Source organism: Siphateles boraxobius, unplaced genomic scaffold, assembly GCF_051911475.1.
Source record: "Siphateles boraxobius isolate OS27281-9 unplaced genomic scaffold, OSU_SipBor_1 130, whole genome shotgun sequence".
Taxonomy (NCBI): domain Eukaryota; kingdom Metazoa; phylum Chordata; class Actinopteri; order Cypriniformes; family Leuciscidae; genus Siphateles; species Siphateles boraxobius.
The window spans coordinates 9,931,256-9,955,490 of NW_027508734.1; the positions used below are offsets into that span (position 1 = coordinate 9,931,256).

The 24,235-nt window shown below is 37.6% G+C and overlaps 1 protein-coding gene across 1 annotated transcript in view; it reads left to right on the forward strand.

Moving 5' to 3' along the window:
* The window catches only part of peli3 (pellino E3 ubiquitin protein ligase family member 3), a 36,221-nt gene that overhangs the window by 8,226 nt on the left and 3,760 nt on the right, over positions 1-24,235 (forward strand). The window contains exons 2-5 of the mRNA XM_077227796.1: positions 2,786-2,979; positions 6,479-6,608; positions 8,283-8,384; positions 9,600-9,821. Coding sequence (XP_077083911.1) covers positions 2,807-2,979; positions 6,479-6,608; positions 8,283-8,384; positions 9,600-9,821 — 627 coding nt within the window. The 5' untranslated portion in view covers positions 2,786-2,806. The remainder of the gene's footprint in view (positions 1-2,785; positions 2,980-6,478; positions 6,609-8,282; positions 8,385-9,599; positions 9,822-24,235) is intronic.

Sequence of the window (24,235 nt, forward strand, 5' to 3'; positions counted from 1 at the left end):
GACTCGCTCTCTGTCTACCCCGCTCACACTCATACACACGGTCTCACTCGCTCACCCCGCTGCAGAGGATTGTGGGAATAAGGAGAGAAGATGATGGGAGATGATACAGTAAGACATAAAATCAGACTGAATGGAGGACGTGGTGATCTGAGAAGGGTAGATGAAGGGAATAAAGAAGGTGAAGTACCTGCACTATGGGACTTGAATCTTTTAATAAAGGCACTAGAAGTAAATGAATTATTAATAAGCGGCTCAATAATGTGTAGAGAACAGTCAGAGCTCAGAGACGGTGCTGGTCATTTTATTACCGCCATGCACTATATGCTACAATGTTTTGTCTGGAAAGATCCCATTTCATAATGGTGCGTCTTCACCTGCATTCCTTTTGATCTTCTTTCCTATATCTCTCTCGTTCCCTCTTTCCTCCCCCAGGTTGTGGGCTGATTAGAAATTGCGTGGCACAGAACAGGCAATCCATCACCCTGCCAAACCTAAGCACACACAAACGCATACAAACACACGCAATCTCTTCGTAACAGTGCTTGTTCATCTCTAGTAATCTTCTGTTATCCACAATCTGCTGTTTTGTAAGCACTATATATGTAGTACTCCTCTACATACCCTTCTCCATCCCTGCTCCTCTCCTCTTCATCACCTGCACCACCATGCTAGTTCTATTTTTGTCCTCTCGCAATTTCCCTCGCTCTCCTTGCTCGCCCCCTCATCCTCCAGTCCACCTCTCACCATTGCACACCCACAGTCATGCAGTGCCGTATTAGCGCAGATATGTGCTGTCCGTCATCTCTAAACCAGTGTGATTCCTGTGAATGGCGAGGTTTGCACTCAGTTCAGATTCATTTGCTGCATGAGGGAGCCTGGAGGAAGGAAATGGACATATAACCAGTTGCTGTAAATGTTTTTGCACTGCAAAGGTTTTACATAATTGTTTTATATTGTTGATTTAGTTAAACATTACACATACAGTTCTGCTAAAAAAACAAACTTCACTGCAAGATGCTTATAATTAAAATGCTTATAATTAAAAAAATAAGAGTGAGCATAAAATTCCATTGTTTTTTTAATTTTATTTAGTGCTACAGTGAGGAAGCTTCATATCAGAAATTTTCCAGACAAAGTAATAGAAATTAGACAGTAGATCCTCATCCTTATCCTCAACAGGGTCAAGCTTAACTGATATTATTTTTTTATGAATAATTTTTTTAGGGTACGTTTACATGACAGCCATATGATTAAAATGGAGAAGTTTTTTCTTTGAGTTTTCCGTGACAGACGACACCATTCTCAAAACGATCTACATTCACACTGATACGACTAAAAACGCTGTATTCTGCCGCCAGGCCATTAGATGGCGATGAAACACTATAGACTGAACATGTAATACGTAATTGCATGATGTCATCCCCGTTTTCAAAAGTTTGCGTTTTTAGGCATCCAAAACGCTGTTCTCATGTAAACGAACGGACAAAACGCATACACTTTTTACGTTTTTACTTGAAAATGATGTCGTGTAAACAGCCCCTTAGACTAGCAAATTTACCAAGGGGATAATCCATCAGCCGGAAACTGAAGCCTCACGGGGGCCGCCATTGTAGCAGAACCTCACCTGCTGTTAGCATTCCATCGACTCCCATTCATTTTGGCGTCGCTTTGACAGCGAATAACTTTACATCTGAGGCATCCAAAGACTTCATTGTCTGTTACACATGCGTTTTCTTTCTCAACTGTTTACGTTCACTTAAAACATAACTGAATGGTTTACATGAATACTGGTCAAGTCTAGTATATTGACATTATTTTGTGTGTATTTGACTGTTTAAGCAAAATAAGCAGCGAAAAATAACTAAATTTTGTACTGAGAGGCAGCTTTATATGTGCACACTTTGGGTGTGAGCGCAAAATCTGCGTGAATGTGTAATATTATGCACAATACATTCAATCCCACAACGAAAATTAATACCCTGTAAAACCAACAATATTAATCCGGAACAAATGAAAAGAGTGATTGAGGAGAGGCGGTTTATGCGTCAAATTGCTGTCGGAGAGATGAGAGACAAAATTATTATTATTATTTTTTGACAGTAGTCTTTTCCCCTGAACATAGCACATACCAAACCGTACTGAAACTGTGATAAAAAGCGTAATTTGAACAGTCATACCCCTAATGGGCATTGGGCAGACAGACTGACAAACACGGCAACAGACAGATAGATGGAAAAATAAATCTAGATCAATGTTTTTCCCCAAATAACATACATTAGGCACTTAAAGTAATGACCACACCAATTTATCTAACAGTCAGTATCGAACCACTGAAATGCCACTGCTATGACTGTGTATGACTGTGTCGAAGTCTGTATGAAAAACAACAATAAAGTCCTTTGCACTGGAGCACTTGACTGTGTGTTTGCAGAGAGGTTGTTACTCTCCTGGGATTGGTTAAATCTCCTGTTCCCGACAGGTTGTCATTTGATGGTTGGCTGCTTGTTGACTTCAAAACACTGCAGAGACAGCCACACTATCTCAGGCTGTTCTCACAGGATCAGCCGTTACATAAATACATAACAGCTGATCCATGATACGCCTGTTATTGTTTGTTACAGGTGAAGTAACTGGTGTGGTTAGGAAGCAGATAATAATCATGCCGTTTTTCCATTTCCTCTCCCTATTGCGCTTATTAGATAAAGTTGTCATTTCACTGTGAGAAAACAAGAAAATGTGAACAATAATCTCAGTCTCGCATTCTTCCCTTCGCTGTCTCTCATAGCTGCGAGTTGTTCTTGTGGATATGGTTTTGGAAGGGAGCTCCGAAGCTCTTTGCCCTCCTCCGTCCCTGGAGCTGCGCCCATCATGCAACAAGAACCAGCCGTCTCCTCCTCTGGGATCAGGATCTCAGTCCCATGATGCTCTCTGCCCTGAGGACAAGGAGCCCATCAAGTACGGGGAGCTGATAGTACTGGGGTAAGACAAAGTCCACAGCAACCCCTGAGGGATTTATAGTAATATTAAAATGATGAAATTAAGGTTAAGCTATCTATATATCTATATCTATCTATATATAAAAGAAGTCTCTTGTGCTCACCAAGGCTGCATTTATTTGATAAAAAAAATGAAATATTGGTACAATTTAAAATAACTGTTTTCTATTTGAATATATTTTTAAAACGTTATTTGTTCCTGTGATCAAAGCTAAATTTTCAGCATCATTACTCCAGTCTTCAGTGTCACATGATCATTCAGAAATCAATATAATATGCTGATTTGATGCTCTAAGTAAATGGGGTCCAATGTAGCAAAGTATCTTCTCAAAAAAAAGAAAGCAATAAAGACACAATGTCATTTACCACTGAAAATAATTTCAACTCGTTTCGACGTGTCATTGTTTTAAGCAAACATTGCAGTAGCCTATACAGTAAGGCAAGGAAGTAATGTCTAATAATAAATAAATATTAAAATGGACATACAACCAGTAGAGCAACGACACCGATGCATGTTAACATGAGACTTGAGTGATAGAATTGACTATTAACCTTGTAAACTATATCCATTATTACATCATGATCATGTAAAGCTGGTAAACCCTGTGACTTTGATGATATGCTGAAGGATAACGGAATAGTTGGTGAAGTTAAATCACCTAAAACAAAGGTGTCTTTTTTTTCAATGTATTCATTCGTTGCATTAACAAAACAAAAAACATGACGTGTGCTTTAAAAAAAACTCTCTGTACTCTCTTGCCTTAGATTTCCATTGTAAGTGCCTTAAAATGGTAATTATTTCAAAATGATTAATATTATACCAAACAGTTTGTTGAGTCCAGAACATGCATTGTTGCAAATAAAAGGACACCATCAAATTATTCCAAAGAGATGTTGCAGATTAAGTATTTAATGGATTGTGTCTGAACATAGTTAGTTCTGATTAAATGAAAGCGTTGACATCAGCATCAGCATTCAGGTTTAACTGTACCCACACGAGTTAGAACTGTACGATACTCAGATTCCTGAAATCCATTTATCTAAATTACAGCTCCTCCACCCAGCCAGCGTTTTGCTGAATGCAGGAGTTCAGTGGGAGTTCAAGGGTAAAATTACCCTCAAATAAATATGACTTCAATTAACATCTTTTCTCAAGGATGAATGAACGCCACGTCATCCGGGCCAATTGGTTCCCCTGGTGTACCTGCAGCCGGTTTTCCAGCATTATCTTTACATTTCAGCTGCGGATGCAAAACACTTCATTTGACTGCCAACAAAGATGTCATTCAAATCACACAGCCATGGAGCAGAGCAGTGAATGTTTTCAGTGCCAGGAAGGGGAAGAAGTTTAACCCTTGAGCTACAAGAGGTGGGAAAGAGAAAGCACAGTGAAGTTTGTATTCCCTGCAAAAGTGTTCATCTGTTTTGAATCTATATTCAAATATCTTAAAATGTGTCCGGAAAATAAAATCTTCAGTAAAATTTGACAAGAATGTTTGTTGACAGACTGTCATTATAATAAGAAATGTTTCTTGAGCAGCAAATCAGCATATTAGAATGATTTCTGAAGGATCATGTGACACTGAAGACTGGAGTAATGATCAGCTTTGCCTCACAGGAATAAATAATCACTTTTTAAAATATATTCAAATAGAAAATAAAAGATGAAAATCTTACCTACACCAAACTTTTGATCTGTAGGGTATGTGAAAGTAATCAGCTACAGTAAACCCAAAACAAACATAATATGATTATTTACATTTGCAAAGATAATGAAGTGAATGGATAGGTGAACTCAAAAGTAAAGTTAGTCTATCACAGCTTGACATGTTTTTGTTATTTTGCACATTATCAACAACTTTAAAATTATGTTTTTGCAGGCTAAGAGCTAGATTAACTAAACTGGGCTGCATTTCTCAAAAGCATCGTAAGCCTAAGTTGATCGTAGAACAATTGCCACCAATGGTCTCTACGAACAATTTAGGCTTATGATGCTTTTGGGAAACTTAGCCTTGGGCAAATTAGTGTGAGAACGCAATTCCAGAAAAGCGCCGACGGGAGTGGAAGTGCGTGCAGTGCGTGATCTACTGACGACGCGCAAATTAAAAAACAGACGCAGCCGGATCATTTCCATAATGACCAACGCAATCTACCAAGAGCAGCGCAAATTAGCATCTGGTTTAAGACAATGCTTTTTTGGGCTGTAAATAATAGCATAAATACCAGTAAATTGACTAGTCAGTGCAAACCTTAGTAAATCACCTTGCATGATTAATTTAAATACTCTCCTCCCATAAATTTTATGTCTGAAAGGAAAACTCTTACAAATGCATATACAATAAGGTCAGCGGCAAAAATAACACTGGCCACGCCTTTTCAGCGCTAATTTTTCACTGCATGTCTTTAGTAAATCTTGAAGAGCAGTTTTTTCTTTAACGTCAAAAGAGGGTTTGCGCTAGTGAAAGCTGTTAGTAAATCTGGCCCTAAATAATATATTTCAGTAAGGGTAGAATAGACAAAAAATTAGCTAAATTTAAAGGACAATATCATCATAAGTAGGGATACACCGATATTAACATTTTGGGCGGTAACCCTTTGTTTTTGAAAGCCGATAACGGATATATTTGCGATAAATCTAAATCCAAAATGTTTTTAATTTTTGAGAGCCTGATTAAAAAAAATAAAAAATTCTTACCATTAAAAGCCATGACCCAAACACGCAATTATAATGTTCTCATTATAATTTTATGTAGCCTATATGACAGATTTACTCTGCACTCTGCACTTATTTTCCTTTTTGAAGTGATTTCAATCATATTTCAAGCAATTCAAAACCATCATGGCGAACAGTGCGCATCTAAAGTGTCTCAGCTGAAGGAAATAATCCATTAATTATCGGCTTTAATATATGGGCCAAATTTTCTTACAGGGCCGATAACGGTAACATTAAAAATAAACGTATATCGGCTGGTACCAATATGGTGGCCAATATATCGTGCATCCCTAATCACAAGATACTACAGCTGAAACAAAAAGACTGTAAAAATTAACACTGTCTCCCTGTGAGATGAAAGGAGATATAGAGAGCTCATTTAAGTGTCTGGACTATTGATCGTTGTCTAGATGAATTATAAGATGGCCTCGCCTCCTCATTGACAGACTCTCAAAGGCCTGCATCAGCCATTTTGTGGACGGCTCATGACTCCTGTCATAGTATCGACGGAGAGATAGATTAATGCCATTTAATTATTTTTAAGTACACACCAATGCTGTTAAGTGAAAAGAAGTCATCCATGCCTAGTTTTTTTTTGCCATCCCCAAGACAACAGTCTGTCCTCAATCTGTCAGCTCTATCAAAATCAGACAGCGTGTGAGGTGCTAATTCTAAATTAAGCATCAAATGTGTTTTCATTAATTCATTCTTTATTGTTCAAAGCATTTGCAAAGCTTAGATTGTACTATTGTGGTTTTGCTACCCGTAGGCATAATGGTTCACTAGCTAGCGGGGACAAGGGCCGCAGGAGGAGTCGGCTGGCCCTTTACAAACGTCCCAAAGCCAATGGCGTCAAACCTGATGTCATCCACAATGTCTCCACACCTCTGGTGTCCAAGGTAAAAGCTGTTGCATAAATTCCTTGCTATTTCTATGCCTGGTTATACAAATATAAAAGTGTTTAAAGTTAAAGTGCCCCTATTATGCTATTTTAAAGTTTCCTAATTTTGTTTTGAAGGTCTCTTACAATAGGTTTACATGCATTCAATGTCAAAAAAACACTTTAGTTTTCTCATAATATACATTGCAGTATCATCTCTTTTCTCACAGTGTCTGAAACGATTCAATCAAGGATTCAAGGTGATGATACACAGGGCAACTTTTTGAGCAATGTTGATGGGCAATTTTGCCGTCAATGGGCAACCAGATGAGACACAGGGCCGACGACCGATCTAAATAATCCAGATAGAAATGTATTGCCCATTTTCAATGGGAAAGTGCCAAGCAACATTTGCTCTGCAAGATTGCCCAGCAACATTGCTCAAAAAGTTGCCCTGTGTATCATCACCTTTAGTCTCTCTAAACCCCTCCTTTCCAAGAGTCTACTCTGCTCTGATTGCTCAGACGGCCCAGTCTGTTGTGATTGGTCTACTCTGCTCTGATTGCTCAGACGGCCCAGTCTGTTGTGATTGGTTTACTCTGCTCTGATTGGTCAGACGGCCCAGTCTGTTGTGATTGGTCTACTCTGCTCTGATTGGTCAGACGGCCCAGTCTGTTGTGATTGTTCTACTCTGCTCTGATTGGTCAAACGGCCCAGTCTGTTGTGATTGGTTTACCTTGCTCTGATTGGTCAGACGGCCCAGTCTGTTTTGATTGGTCTACTCTGCTCTGATTGGTCAGACGGCCCAGTCTGTTGTGATTGGTCTACTCTGCTCTGATTGGTCAGACGGCCCAGTCTGTTGTGATTGTTCTACTCTGCTCTGATTGGTCAGACGGCCCAGTCTGTTGTGATTGGTTTACCTTGCTCTGATTGGTCAGACGGCCCAGTCTGTTTTGATTGGTCTACTCTGCTCTGATTGGTCAGACGGCCCAGTCGGTTGTGATTGGTTTACTCTGCTCTGATTGGTCAGACGGCCCAGTCTGTTGCGATTGGTCTACCTCTTACAGCGTGTATCGAAAGCGAAACACCTATTATCTGAATTTCAGCTTCAGAGGCTTCCTCAGTACTTGATGCAGAGTGATACAAACAGTAAGAATGACGTCAAATTTACCGGTTCATTTCGAACCCAAGTCCGCATCCTTTAGGAGTTCATGGGGTATTTGCTTTTACGGTGCAGAAAACAGTGTCTTCTCTACAGGTTGAAAACATAAACCACACACTTCCAGGCTTCATCAGTTACAACTTCAGTGTTTCAGTGTTTGAGGGTCAAAGTAGATGTTGTACACGGGCATCCAATGTAGACCATTATGCAAATTTGTTACAAACCTACGTAGGTACGTACAGGAAGTAAGACTGGAATTACTGATGAGTCGTTTCTGGAGAAAATAACTAAATTTATACTGTGATATTTAAAACCTTGCAGACCTTTTACATTCACAAACAGTGATATTACACACTGCATAAAAGGTAATATCCGAATGAGCATAATAGGGGAACTTTAATGTCTTAATACTAACACTTGATAGGACAAAATACTATATCTCATAGAAAAACTTTGGCAATTTTTTATAGCTATTTTTATGGCTCCCACTGTGTGTGTGTGCATTTTTTTAATTTGTTTGTTTGTGTTTAGGCCCTAAGCAACAAAAGCCAACACAGCATCTCCTACACATTGTCCCGAAGTCATTCTGTTATAGTGGAATATACACATGACCCCAACACCGACATGTTTCAGGTGAGCCGAAGAGGATTCTTTCATTTCACATCAACCCTGCTCACGTCTAATTATTCAGTTCATTAAATATGTCTACAAATACATTTAAACTAATTTAATACTGTCTTATTTTTGGCCTCAATGATGTAGTGTTTTTGTTTTTTCAACAAATTTTCACCCAAAAATGAACATGTTGGCATAATTTATTCACCCTCATGTCATTCCAAATCTGAATAACTTCCTTTCTTCGAGACACAGAAAAGAAGCCATTTTTAATAATGTACTGGTTAGTGATGCATCAGTATTAAAAAAAATCAGGCTGATAATAATAAGAAAACAATATTTTTATAATAACTGATACAGTAAGAACAATAAGTCAATATTTTAATTCTACATTATTTTGTCTTAAAAATAAATAAAAATGAAGACTAAAAAATAAAATCAATATTCATGCAGGCATTATAGCCTCACAGTATGAAAGTTGGTTGTTCATTTGAAATTTGCTGCAGATTATGTTTAACACTGTTATTAAATAATTAGCAATAATACAAATTAAATGTAAGTAAGCATCATTCACAATTAATATCAAATATTGACTATAATATAATATCCAACTTTACAGTAAGGTCCTGTTAGTTAACACTGGTTAATGCATTAACTAACAATGAGCAACACATTTGTTACAGTGTTTATTATTATTTGTTAATGTCAGTTCATGTTTGCTCAGGTCCATTAAATAATATTAACATACAACTTCTGATTTAAATAATGCATTAGTAAATAACTAACATTGCCTAAGATACTCACTAAGGCTGCATTTATTTGATTAAAAATACAGTAGAAACTGTAATATATGAAATTATATTTACATATTTAACATATTTAAATATGTTCAGATGTAATTTATTACTGTGATGGCAACAAAAAATGTCTCTGAATAATATATCTCAAAACAACAAATCTTTGGAACGGTAGTGTACATACTGTGCATCCCTAGTGCATGTTGTTATTTTCCAGGAAATTACAGTGAATGGACACTGAAGCTCCAAAAACACATCATAAAAGTAGTCATTTAAATTGCACGGAAAAGAGAAACCAGAACAATATGAAACATTTTTTGTTTGTTTGTGTTCCACAAAGGAAAGAAAGTCATATGGGTTTGGAACAACAAAAGGCTGAGTAAATAATGAGACAAATCCTTTTATATCTCACTTACTCTTGTCAATGTATCTTTAGATCGGCCGTTCCACAGAGAGCATGATAGACTTCGTGGTGACAGACACAGCAGGCAGTGGCACTGGAGGACAAGGGCAGGGGGGCGCAAACGGAGAGGGAGGACAGTCGGCCCAGAGCACCATCTCCCGCTACGCTTGCCGCATCATGTGTGAGCGTAGTGCTCCGTACACAGCACGAATATATGCAGCGGGCTTTGACTCTTCCAAAAACATCTTCCTTGGGGTGAGTCATAACACGGCCTACTGAGTCATAACCACGATTTCTAATGCAGAATCTTTGTATTGAAGTATAGAAGACAACTCAGCTCAATATGATTATTTACACTAATATCAAAGAAAGTCACACAGACGAAGAGGACACATTATTTTCCTACTGTTTTGCATATTGAAGTCTGTTTGTGTTGCCTTAAGGGATAATTCACCCAAAAAGGAAAATTCTGTCATCATTTACTCACCATCATGTCGTTCCGAACCTGTAAGGCTTTCTTTCATCTTCGTAAAATGATTAGTCAATGATGACAGAATTTTCATTTTTGGGTGAACTATCCCTTTAATAGGCAATGAGAATTAGGGTGTTCACACACTTGCCATGTTTGGTTCAATCAAAACCAACTGTGATGCGATTGCTCTTTTAAGTGCAGTTCATTTGAATGTGTAAACGCTGCCATCCGAACCCTGGTGCGCACCAAACAAGCGGACCCACGGAACCAAAGACATCTAAACGAACCAAAAACAGGATGTGATGTCACAAGATGTGACCTTAAAAGGGAGAGAATGCTCAAGCATACATGGACTGTGTCTGAAATCGCCCCCTATACCCTTAAATAGGTAAATATTTGAGAGGATAGCTATTTGTAGTAGTGTCTGAAACTATACTGGACATTATCGTGTGCACTCATTGAATCCCATTATGCACCGCAATAAGTGTACAAACGATGTACACTCAATGGCTACAGAATACCCATAATGCACTGTCACGGTTGTGCCGAAAGAATTCCCGCGTTTCTTTTTGGTCAGGACCAAAAGAACCAAGGGAACTGAATTACAAATGTGAACACTTCCTTAGTCACTTCAGTTCACAGAACGTGAGGAAGAAAATTCAGGTTTTGCAAACCTTTGTTGTTTTTATTGGATATCTTATAATGGATATCATGTACAATAACCTTTTGAATAACATTTTTAATTTATATATTACTTGTAACAATGCCAAAAGTGGATTTATTGTTAAATAAAATGAATAACATTTAACTAAATTTTAACATTTTCCTGAAATATCAAAATACAATATTTATTAATTAAAATGTTAATACATATATTAAAATATTAATTTAAAAATGTTGTTTTACAGACCTGGAAAGTTATTGGAACTTCTATAGTGAATACACATTTTTTTAGTTGCTTAGAAAAGTATAGGACACCTCTCCTCTACAAGCATGAGTATCATTGCTGTCCATAGTTCATACAGTGTTTGATGGGTTACTTAGTGCAAAGGGTTTGTTTAAACAGGTTTGTTGCCTTAGCAAACACCGCTAATTACATTCTGTAGGTCTATATTTTCAACGTTAATAGATCCATTTACATCACAGACTGATATTAACGCCAGTGTAAACATTCTCAGTGTAGCTTGGGCTATGTGTAAACTTTGCAGATAAAGCAAAGTTTATTGTTTATTGAGAAGCAACCAGTGAAAGCAGATAAAACCATCCATCATTCATGTCCTTGCAACCGTAGATACATATGCATTAGCGGTGTGAGAAACGAGATTGAGTTCACGAGAACGAGATGAGATTTTTACACAGTATGTTTAAGAAATCCTCAATTACTAAATGCATAGAAAAAGAGTCTGCAGGTGCATTTGAAATGTTTAAACTAATCATCTTGTAATGAATGTCATTTCAGTTCTGCTTTCTGAGTGTGAATTATCATATGCAGTAAAAGACAACAATACTCAAGCACTGTAAAAGGTTTTGCCACAAACTCAACAGACTGGCTTCTCTCCTGTATGATTTCACATGAGTCTCTTCAGACTTAGAACTGTACATGATTTATGAGCTTCTAAAACTTTTGACCTCCTAACTGAACTCCTTTCCACAAATTAGGGGCTTTCGCACAGGAGGAACATTTTCATAGTTGCTAGAACTATTGGTGAAAGTTCATGTTTTTGGCGTGTTCGCACCGCAGGAACTAGGAACTATTTTAGTTCTTTGAACTCCTTTTGGAGGAACTAATTTAGCTCCTACTTCAGAGTAGTGTCTAAACCAGCACTATAGGAACTACCAGTGACATTAGTGTTTGCTTATTGGCCGAACACACGCGAAACACCAGCACCCGCCATGTTTTTAAAAAAAGCTGTGTAAATACACAGATTAAAGCCTATATATTTACTCCAGAAACTAACTCTACGAACATGGAAAACAGTGATAGACGGGCCTCTTAACCTCTACGCTGAGGAGAAAATCCAACGCAACTTTGAGGGGATCAAAAGAAACATGATCATGTATTTCTGCTCAGCTAGCAACACTGGACATCAACCACACGGCATGTCTAACCTTTCTATGTATAACAGTTCTATCTAATAACGTATTAGAAAGATCGTAAACTAATGAAGACCGAGAATGCGAGCACTGTGAGCTCAGGCTTTGACGTTCTCAGCGCCGTCAGAATAAAGGTCCACCACGCCGTCAAAATAAGTCACAACAACAGAGTTCCTGCTGGCGGTGCGAATGCAACCAGGAAAACTTTCCTAGGGGAACTATTAGCTCTCTGAGAACCACCCTAGTGGCTAGTTCCTAGAACTATCCGGTGCGAAAGCCCCTATTGATCATAGAAATAAATAAGTTTTTTTCTTAGTCTTAAGTGCAAATAATAAGTGCAACCACAATCAAAGTACTCTCTCAATATTCAAAGTGCAAATAGAGACCAAATTTTTCTTTAAGCATGATACAAAGTTTAGAGATGTTTACAACTACACAGCCCAGCCTAAGACAGCTTTCATATTGGAAGATATTTGCATGCATCAGGGAGCTGCTTTCAAAATGCAGGGTATTCAAATCGCGTTTGAATGCGCGCTCACATTTTACTTTCGATTGGGCATTTACTCTGTGAATAACAGAGGTGGAAAGAGTAATAAAGTATTCTACTCAAGTAAAAGTACTACTACTTCAATGAAATTTTACTTAAGTACAAGTAAAATTACTGGTCTAAAAATCTCCTCAAGTAAAAGTAAAAAGTAGCTCATTTAAAATGTAAAAAAGAGTTACTTTTTTAACAGTGGGGGGTGGGTGAACAGTGGGTGGGGTGGGTGGGGGGACTCTCCCGTGTAGGGTTGTAATGGTATGAGATTTTTACAGTATGATAACGTCTCAGAAAATATCACGGTTTACAGTATTAATCAATTAAATAAACAGTATTATTAAATTATGGTTATTATTATTATCATCAGTTAAAATGACAGTTAAAGAAAACAGGTTTTTTGGGGGTTGAACAAATGCTTTTATTATAACAAACTTGAAACCATTTGTTTGTTTTGCTTATTAAAATTTCAATAGAACATGTCTAATAAATTAAATTCAGTAATTGATAATGAATTAGATTAACAACTCATTTCTAACATTAATAATTTATAAAAAATTTTAAGAATAATATAGTCCTATGAAATGTATTTTATTCAGAAAATTAATGTTTCTTTTTATGATTTAATCCAAATATATTATCAAAAACGGTGGCAATCAAATGAAAATTTAAACTTGTGTCCTTTTATTTTTGGGGGAAGAGCTGCAAAAAACAGATTTACTAAATTAAACCATGGACAAAAAAATATATGCCTTAATTAATGTTTAAATAAATTGTATTATTGTTGTTGTTATGATTATTATTTTGAGCAGTACGTTCTATTGTATGCCTACAATAGTAAAATATTTCTGTCATAATTTCTCGTAGTTAAACCAAACTTTTATTTTGACGGGTTGTAGTGAAGACCTGTTGCAAAGTGTAAGCCTATTTGACAATGGTTTTTCTCAAATAAAATGATGAAAATGCTCATTAGGCGTTCTCTCAGAGCAGCTCTGGAAATGTTCATGTATTCATCATGTACTCAAATTGTTTGTGAGACGCTGAAAACACCACGCGTACTTGAGTATGTTATAGACAAAGGGGAGCAGCTCATTCACACCGATTCACAGAAACGCAGCATGAATCCTCCGCCATGGTCTTGTCAGTCATCCTGTCACTTACACGTCACGTGATCAGTGAAATCTGATTCCTGCTGCACTACATACGACTCTGCAGCTCGTGTTAGATGAGCTGGATGAGATTGAAGCGACCGTCATCCAACTGAATTAAATGGTTTTTATTTCTATAAAAAGCAAAACAACAACAGTGGAGGCGTCATGTAAACGTAGCGGTGGCATATTCTATCCTAATCACGAGACACCTTTTCACCTCGACGAGAAATCTCGTGACATTTTAGGTCATTAGAGGATATTTCTATGGGCCTCTCTACGCAAGCCATCGGCCATATTGGAACAGTCAAAGCACGTCGACGAACATTCGAGAGTAAATTGAGTGTGCTTCTGCAATTGAGTTACACGCATGTATGATTATCCATTAAACATGACCATAGTATAAAAACCTGTAATATTGAGTTAATACATATAAAAACACAAACTAACACATGATAACCTGTGAAAGGTTATCTTATTTCTTTGAGAATTTAAATCACGGTGGTTTCACCACCAGAAGATGGCCAATAATGTGTGTGCCATCATTGATTTTTACTGTTAGTGACCACACGTTGACCGTTCAAAGATGGTGATGTGCCGACGCGTCTGGAGCGGTCGAATGTGGTATCTACATATACATATCTATGATCACAACCACCAGGAATTGAAACACTACAACATGCAGATACAAAAAAATTTGCTGAATTCTGAAGAGACATGTCATTCATAACCAACAGCAGGCACATTATGGAGGTTTACACTTCCCGCTGTCACAGACTGAGATGCTTAAGATCAAAATGACTCATTTCCCACCAGGTCACATCACTACTCACATTTCATGCGCTTAATTAAATGATCAGCAAGTTTATGTGACTCAAAGCGACAGTTCACCCAAAATTTTTCATTCTGCCATTATCTAATCATCCCCATGTCGTTCCAAATCTGTATGACTTCTGCAGAACACGAAACAAGATATTTTGAAGAATGTTGCCTGTACAATTAAAGGGGTGGTAAAAAATGTTTTTCGAAGGCTTGATTGTGTTTGTGGGGTGCACTGTAACGTGTTCATGCTTCGTTTTGATCTAATTGCATTATTTTTTTATTTTACCTTTATTCTACACTGCTCTCCCCCTCCTTGTAAAAACGGTCTGATGGTTTCCGGGTTCTATGAAGCCAGTCCCTCAAAAATACGCAATGGGCTCAGATTGGTTAGCTGGCCCAGTGTGTTGTGATTCGCTAACCGCCTAGTGCACGTTTTTCGTAAACGTCACGCCCCGTACCTTTACCGGTGGTTTGTGCTTTGGTGTATTATTGTTGTGGCAAAAATTCATCTCAAACAAACATCCCTGCGTAAGAGACACTCAGAGTCAAATTATATAAAATAGAAGTATTTATTCTTGCAAGAATAGGAGCAGTCTAATACACAGTTGTTACCCTGTGCAGAAGAGTGACACCCAACAGGAAGATATGAGACAGCCTTTATACTGTTTTCAAGGTTCCTCCTCACCCGCTGTACCTTTCACCCACTCAGATAAGGTCCTTACTGCTGTTCAGTTTCTACTTAAAGACACAAACTGGTACTGAAATAAACTGGCCAAAACTGACTGTCCCTAAGGTCAGAGGTCCTGTCCCATATGTTCCTGAAAAGTCACGCACAAGCACGTACACACATATACTTTTATACATTGAATAGGTTCTTTCTCTTATGATACCTGTTTGGGATCAATGACTATTAAAATTTCCACAACAATTCCCCCCTTTTTATCATTCAGATTACCCAATCATAATAATAAAAATAATAGAACAAATTTTAAGTCATTTCATCACACTTATACTCTTCATCTCTGGTTTTCACTGACCACTCTCTTAAACATTTGTGAAATAACATTTGGAAAAGTAAAAAGCTTAGGCTGTTTTTGTGGGGATAGTCCCTTAAGTATTAGCAAGCAAGTAAAGACTTTATCTGCAGCCGGGCTGAATGAATAAGCACTGTTATTGCACTCCCGACCTAGGTCGGACCCTCAGTCACCTCAGTATAAACAAGAAATAGTGTATAGTTTAAGTAGGAAACACATCAATTTAACACCCTGGTTATCATTACACATCTTGAAACCCACATGGCATTTCAACAGGCTAAGAAATACGAAGAAATAAAAGTAGAATAAAATCCCTCATTTCGACCCCTCTCCTTGTACGTCATCACATAGCGGATAACCACAGCTTTTAACCTTCTGTTCATATCAAAAACATTCATAGAAAGAAAGAAAAAGAAAAGGAAACATACACTTTAGCACATGTCACAGTAGCTCCCACTACTTGTATCATCATATTTTGTTCATCCAATTGAACAGACTCCCAGCTTTAACCAGTCTCTGTACTGAGCTGGAAACACACTATAATGCATGGTAAACATAACAATATTGATAATCCTATCGCTGAAATTGGTAGTACAGTACCCCCAACCCCCCAAAGATTAACCAATCTTATCCATTTACCATCAGTCCACGCCCATTTCCATACATCGCCTCCATTTTCCTAACCATATTTTCTTAACTTTTAACTCGATTCAGCCAATGGTTTTACTTAGTAAGCTCTATTTAACACCATATTTAATAAAATCTATCCAGAAAAGGTTTTATATTTTTTTTATCCATTCTTTTAACCAATGTAGTTGTTCAAAATTAACTCTAATATTTCCATTACGGACACAATCAATATATTTTCTACATTTACAATCAAATCAATACCTAGTTTGATTCAATCAAACAAAATCATCACAAAAACAGATTCTTCTGTTAAACTTAAACCATCAGTTGTGTTGATCATCTCGTTCGCCCCACGGACGTTCCGTGTTCTTTTACCTTTAACTTTTAATTCAAACATGCTGTGGTTCTACTTAATAAGCTTCAACAATTATCCCTATAATTTACATTAATTAATAGATCTTCTCTTCCCAAAAACATTTTCCTTAAATATTTCCTAATGAATAAGTAACCAATCAAATCTTTTGATCTAGTGTATATCAATACTAAGCCCTATTTTGATTTAATCGAATCAAATCCTCAAAATAATCACAAAACCACATTCTTAAACCATTAGTTGGTTCACATCCTCCTCCAGGCGTGTTGATTATCTCGTTCGCCCCATGGACTATGGGATGGTTGTGGCCTGTTGGTGTAGGTGAGAGGCTTGGACCCAGGTGTCACACTCTCCAACCATTTTCTGATCCTTATAAGGTTTTCCCTTAAATCACGACCGCACCCCCACTGGAGTGAACTGTCACCTGTGAATGGAGACCTTAAGTATTTTGTTAGTGACCGCTTGACCGCTCCCCTTTGGTGTGACCTGTGGAATCAACAACCTGAAACATTATCTCCGGATAATTTCTTGCTCACTTAATAGCACTCGGGGTCCTTTTACCCTGAAAAACACTCAACCCCTGTCCTCATGTCCACACAATATTTATACATTTGGAACAGAATTAGTTGTTTGATCCAATCCTTCCTGACATTCTGTAAAAGGAAAATTTTAAGTTATGCGCTGCGCAGGTGTAGCACCTTTCTGCCACACTAATAACCCAGGCCAGGACAGTTAGCCAAATTCATCCATAACCATTATTTTATTGGGCCCATTTTGCCCTGTCTCCCAATCCTGCATGCTCTCTGTAAAGAGAAACAGATTTCGAGGTTATTGTCAGATAGTAAAGTACGTAGTTTCTTTTGTCTACTGTTCTCCCGTGGCCTTCGATGCCCTGGCGTTTCCTGTTGAAACAATCTTTGTTATTGGTGTGTGCGGCACACTCACAGACATCCATTTTGTTAGGCAGAAAAAATGGCTTCTTTCAGGGCTTTTATCAAATTACCCCTAGTGTTCTCCCAACATTTATTCAGCAAATGTGAACCCCTTAATAAACCATATTTGGCAATTGTTATTCCATCTCCCTCTTGATGCACGACACAACTCGAGCATCAATTTAACATAACATTTAACATAGTGTTTTTTATAAAGTTTGCCATCAACACTAACCCAAACGTTGTCCTTCAGACAAATTTCCTCCAGACATCTTTCTCTGCCTCAAAAATATTACATTCTTCACTTAAAGCCACAATCTCATCTTCTTATCGAAGTATTTGAAAGGCAACGGCCCTCAGTCTCACAGCGTATTCTGCTTTTCAGGCCTGTTGTTTGGTCTCACAAGTCAGTCATCTACAAACATTTCCAAAGTCATCAATTTTCCCTATCGTGCTGTGCAGACTTGGTCAATGTCAGTCAATCATTTCTCCCCCTTTGTTCACAATAATCATAAATGTGAGGTGCTCTCTTGATAATTTCATGTTGACTTAACCAATATGTCACTTTGTTGTTTCCCTCAAATCTACAACATTTTCATTTATCTCAGCCCATGCCAGATGGTGATCTACAACTACACAATTCCAATTTACTGATCTTCAAATCTACATTATGTATGACAAAAGTATTACTACCAGACAGAGCTTGATGGCCAATCAACTTAAAGCTTGTCCCATGTTCTGTATTGTCTCTTCATCAGAATTATCAGCTTCTTTAAAATTTGTCATTTGCCTTAACCCATCTGTAATGATAAACTCATTCCAGAGGTTAATGACGCAATATACACACCATTCAGGCGGAATATTAGTGCCCCAAACTAATACATACAAGACATAAAGTGCTGTCACCATCACACACACACACTCATACTAGACACACATATGTTAACTGCTCATTCTCAATGTTCACTTTTCTTTATATTATTGCTAAAAGATTTAAATTTTAAATAAGATTTTAAACTTCCCATTTTCCTGTAGCTTCAACCTAATTTTACATGGTCTCTTAACCAGTTTCAAAACATGTCTGTTCATTATTCATTTCATCTTAGCAAAGTCAGCTGGGTTGTTTTGGTTCATTATCACTATTTTGTTCTTTAGCTTGCTCTAGCAGGCCGATAACAGAAAGACAGACACAGTTACCATCCCTTCCTCCACTCAAGCAGTCTCTCTCACTATAAACAAATAATCTTTTTCAACAGCCTCCTAAGACTGTAATTTAGACAAATTGTAATATTAAATTTATTACATTAACCTTTTACCATTCACCTTTGTTATCCAGACTCTTCTCAAATCTACAAAAGCCTGTCTTCATCTTTAGCCACCACCATGTCTAACGACCTTCAAGAGTTAAAACTATGTCATAGACCTATTAGTTCAAAATCAACACTATGATTTTTCCTTGCCCATAAGGCAAACCAGTACATAAAAAGTTTTGCTACTGTCTCCACAACAACTAATGGGAATCACTTCATGGCCTCAGCTGGCTCTTGAAAGCCCACTCCTGTTAGCCCTTTATCTATAATCTCCATCAGGGTGTTTTCCCCTGGCATATTTGCAGACGCTTGTCACAATAAAAAAACAAGCCATACAACTAATGCGGTTTCTTCCGGCGAGTGGTATATATAGAGGAGCTTTGCTTTATTGGGGAGACATGCCGTGACTCGTCACCGCGTCATCTCCCCTTAACGGCATAAGTACGCTGCTGGCCTCACAGCTCCTGCTCAACCCTCATACCTGTCTCACATAACACACCTCCATTCAGGAGATGCCCAATGACTTTACGTGATCCACTCTGGCTTAGGTTGCCTCCTGTCTGGCCAAAGAAGGTCTTACCCGTCATCGAGATGGTCACTCGTGCCCACTGGTGACCGCTCTTTCCAATCACACAATCAGTTCTCTTCAACAGACCTCAGCTGTTTTCTGGAGCTTAGGAAAGGCACGTTCAAGAGTCACCAGGGCCATTCGGATTGCCTAATAGTGTTCACACAGGGAGACAGGTCAATAACAACAGTATTTAATCACTTAAATCCATTAACTATCTTAAAAGCAGAAACCTAGCTGCTTAGATTATACTCAGTGAATTTAGATCACAACCGTACATTCAGTGTACTTCATCTGTAGCCGGAGCCATCGGTCCTGAATGGTGGAGACTAAATGAGACAAAGTTGTTACTGGTCCTAAAATACGCTAATCAAAATGTCACCTCTATCGTTTAAGGTCTGTATTATTATTTTAAAGACTTCTTTAAAGTCATTCAGTTTTACTTAAATCCATTTACAAATACAAATTGCCCTCTGAACGGCAATGATTTCTTTTAACCTCTCCATGTCTATGATTTTCAACTTAAACACTGTGCTTTACTTATGACACAGGCTCAGATAACAGCTTTTAGCTGACATTGAATCAGAGAGAGACTCTGAGGCATTCAGGACTGGTACACTGCATTTTCATAAAACTTTTAACATCAGACTTTATCTACCATATTTTAACTCTAGCCCAGCTTAAGGCATCTTTGCCAGAAATTACATGTGTTTCAAATAAACATATTATTTATATTTGTCTTTTGCCCACCTCAGGGAATTTAGACATTACAAATTTCCACTCAGATTGAGTCTCTGTCGCACTGGCTGTTTCAGCCACAGCACACATCAGATTTAGATAAGCGAACTGTTTCATTACAGCCAATAGCAGACTTATCTTTTGGAAGCAAAACATCAGCTTCTAGTTCTTTCATGGTCAACTTTTCAAGCTGTTTGTTTACTCAGATGCCTTTCAACACATTTTACATTTAGCAACTGTTAATTCAGTAGCCTACTGCTTCTGCTTATTTGTTCTTACATAAAAATAATTATTCTAGTTCTCACTAACGTTTCACATTTCTCAATCTCAATTTTAATTGTCAAGTTCTCAACCATAGTTTAATATTTGACTTAAGTTTTCTCTTGGAGTTTATCAATCTCCAATTAGGATTCACACTAATTTTGACAAGGCTTCTCTGCATCTTGTGCATTTATTATAAATCATCTTTGAGATCTGTCTCTCTATATTACCTTTACATATTTTGCAACTCACATTTGTTGGAGTCACAAAAGGATTCACTTTAAGACTTCAATCTTTTGACCTTGTTTTTTTATCTCTTATTTCTCAGACCAAAAATTGTCACTGTCGTCATTTAAACACTGATCTATTTTCAACCCCACATTATTATCAGAAATGTGTCACGTGTTAAATGGTCCTGCTGACCACAATCAAGACACTCTCTGTCATCTGGTTGGTTCGTGTGTCAGCCTCAACTACACCATCAGACACCTTGCAGTTTGATCACTGTGAGCTTCCAAAGGGCTTCAACTTAACTGCACACCCTTGAAGCAGTGTGTGTCCCATTCAGGAATGTAAACAGACCCACTGATAAGCAGTTCTCTGTATTCCTTTGACCATCCACCAATGGCGGATTCAATCACAATAGCCAACTCATACTCTTCATCATTATTATTGGCAGAACATAATTTCATGAGCAGCACAGAGAATGCTCAAAATATTCGAATTTGTTTTCTGTCTTTACCTTACTAATTTGGTATTATCATCAACAACACTAATTACAAGTACTGTTGCTGTTATCCCAGCTTATCTTTTACAAAACATCATCTGCAAATCTCTTCAAAATGAGATCTTCAGAGCAGAGCTGTTTACAGCATTTGCTCTCTTCTGTCTCACTATTTATTTATTTATTTATTTTCCCGGACTGTTCAGTTACTCTTCATAAAGTGTAACAATTTGTACATCATTATTTTCATTACAACTGGTTTGAAGCCTTTTCCCTTCCATCACATGGTCAGTCTGCAGATTCAACTTAATATTATCATTATTGTCTCAGTCTTATCTCTACTGTTTCTCCAAAACAGATTATATTACTCAGTCCGTAAATTACACAGACAACCATTATTTTGCTACTTGCTTCAATACCCTTATTTTCTTAACATTAATAAAATAAAGCAGATATATCAATCATTATTTTATCAAAATCTAGAATTGTTCCCCATTCTGCTTAAAACATTCTTCATATCATGTTAATCCCTGTCAATCATACAATGCCTTATTTTATTCTAAAACTTTTCATATCATTTAAACAGTTAATTTGACTTCCATAAATTCTGTCAGACCATGTCTATTTTCATCACATATAGTTTTCTACTATATTCCTTCTCAATCTTTCCCTACATGTCAGTTCCTTCATTATCTAACCAGTACATGATTGTTTGCTAACAATCCCCACACACATATCTCACACACCAACCTTTTTGTTTTTCACTTCCCTCTTCCATCAAGTCTCTCACTTACAGTTCCCTCTATTTCACACAGACAGCCTTATTGCTGCTTGCTACTTCAATCCTTATCATGTAAATTTAAGTTCTCAGACATCTAATGTCATGCATCCATTTACTGGATGAAGAAGTAAAAACTTTATTTCTCCTGGCAGTTCGACTTTTTTATCTGCCTAATCACACATGTTGAATGCAGCCATAACAACCTTTTTGTTTCTCACTGCCCTGTTCAACTGATTCTCGCACTACTTTCAGTCTAGTTGTGCTCAGTGTTCCCTCCCTTGGGAAATAATGGTATTTTCTCAGTTTTTTCAATATCTAAAACATAAATTTTCCCCCATAATTTCCTCATTTGATAGAAAAACCGGTGAATCAAATTTTGCATGCTTACCTTGAGACTTCCCCATATTGGCTGTTTTCTGTTCCCTCTGGATTTCTCTTCAACGCGCGTTTTCTCTAATCTGTTTAGGCGTCCCCAACAGACCCGATTCTTTCTTTTAACCCAAATCGGTCGGGTTGCACTATTAGTGCCCTCCTAATTAAGGTTTACCAAAAACTGTTCTGGTTCCCCCTAATTAGCCTCAGTACCTAAAAACAATTTGCTCCGTCGTGGAACAACTAATTTTCAGGGTACCTATCTGTTTGAAATCTCTTGATCTGTTACAGTTCTCACTTAATCCCAGATTATTTATCTGCTTGAAATTTCTTGTTCTGTTACAGACCTCAATTAATCTCAGATCATTTTCCCTCGTATCTGTTTGAAATTTCTTGATCTATATAGATCTCAATTAATCTCAGATTACGTACCACAGAAACAGCCTTCAGCCAATATGGTTCACTCACATTTCATACCCGAAACAAAATACTTTTCCCCAAAAGAAAATATTTTAGACGTCTCTTACCAGAGATATGTTGGTTGCCACGGGTTCGCTTTCTTTTGATTCCAGTGGAGCCCCTCCCGGACCCGACAGCGGTCGGCCCCTCTCTCTCAAGCTTACGAGGTAGAGCTGGAACTGCTCAGTCCAGGTGGCCAAACACCGTCCGCTCTCAGGTCCAGAAGGCACTTCCAAGGAATCCCACTCTGACACCAAAATTGTTGTGGCAAAAATTCATCTCAAACAAACATCCCTGCGTAAGAGACACTCAGAGTCAAATTATATAAAATAGAAGTATTTATTCTTGCAAGAATAGGAGCAGTCTAATACACAGTTGTTACCCTGTGCAGAAGAGTGACACCCAACAGGAAGATATGAGACAGCCTTTATACTGTTTTCAAGGTTCCTCCTCACCCGCTGTACCTTTCACCCACTCAGATAAGGTCCTTACTGCTGTTCAGTTTCTACTTAAAGACACAAACTGGTACTGAAATAAACTGGCCAAAACTGACTGTCCCTAAGGTCAGAGGTCCTGTCCCATATGTTCCTGAAAAGTCACGCACAAGCACGTACACACATATACTTTTATACATTGAATAGGTTCTTTCTCTTATGATACCTGTTTGGGATCAATGACTATTAAAATTTCCACAACATTATAAACAATGGCGTCAATAAAACCAATCGGACCCAGAGAATGTTAGTGAAGATGATCGAGCAGAACCTGTTCAACAACGGCTGTTAAACGACGTTTCAGAAAGGTTTGTTTTTTGTTGTTCTCTCATTACTTTTTAGATACACTGTACTAATTATTATAGTATTACAAAAAATAAGCTTCATAAACAAGAATTTCATATAATCGTTCTTACAAATTATACTACAGTCCTCAAAGGGATTTTTTTTGAGTAAAGACTGCGGATATATAGTGATCGTTTCTGACTGTATGCCACCGTTACTTTTGTATTTTTAGAACGATTGTAGACAAATATCTGTCGCCAGAACTATTAACCCAAAACGAACACTAAACATCGGCACTACAGTAGCCAAATCAAATCCAGAACCATGTTTAGCATGCCTGTAGATAAACAAGCATGTAGATAAACATAAAAGCTCTAATCAAAGAATAATTTACACTAATTCCAAGTTCGCTGTTAGTTTGTAACGTTAAAAAAAAGTTTGTACGTTAGGTGTTTGTCGGATAACGTTAAGTATGAATGAGCATTTAACAAGCTGGTTTGCAGAGCCAAACAGCGTTGTCATTTGTTTACTTCCTTGCTACAACGTACAATTAACAATACAAACTATTACAGGAAAACACATCGACGAAAAATAAATCATACTTACAGGTTGTGGTCCGTAAACAACAACTTCT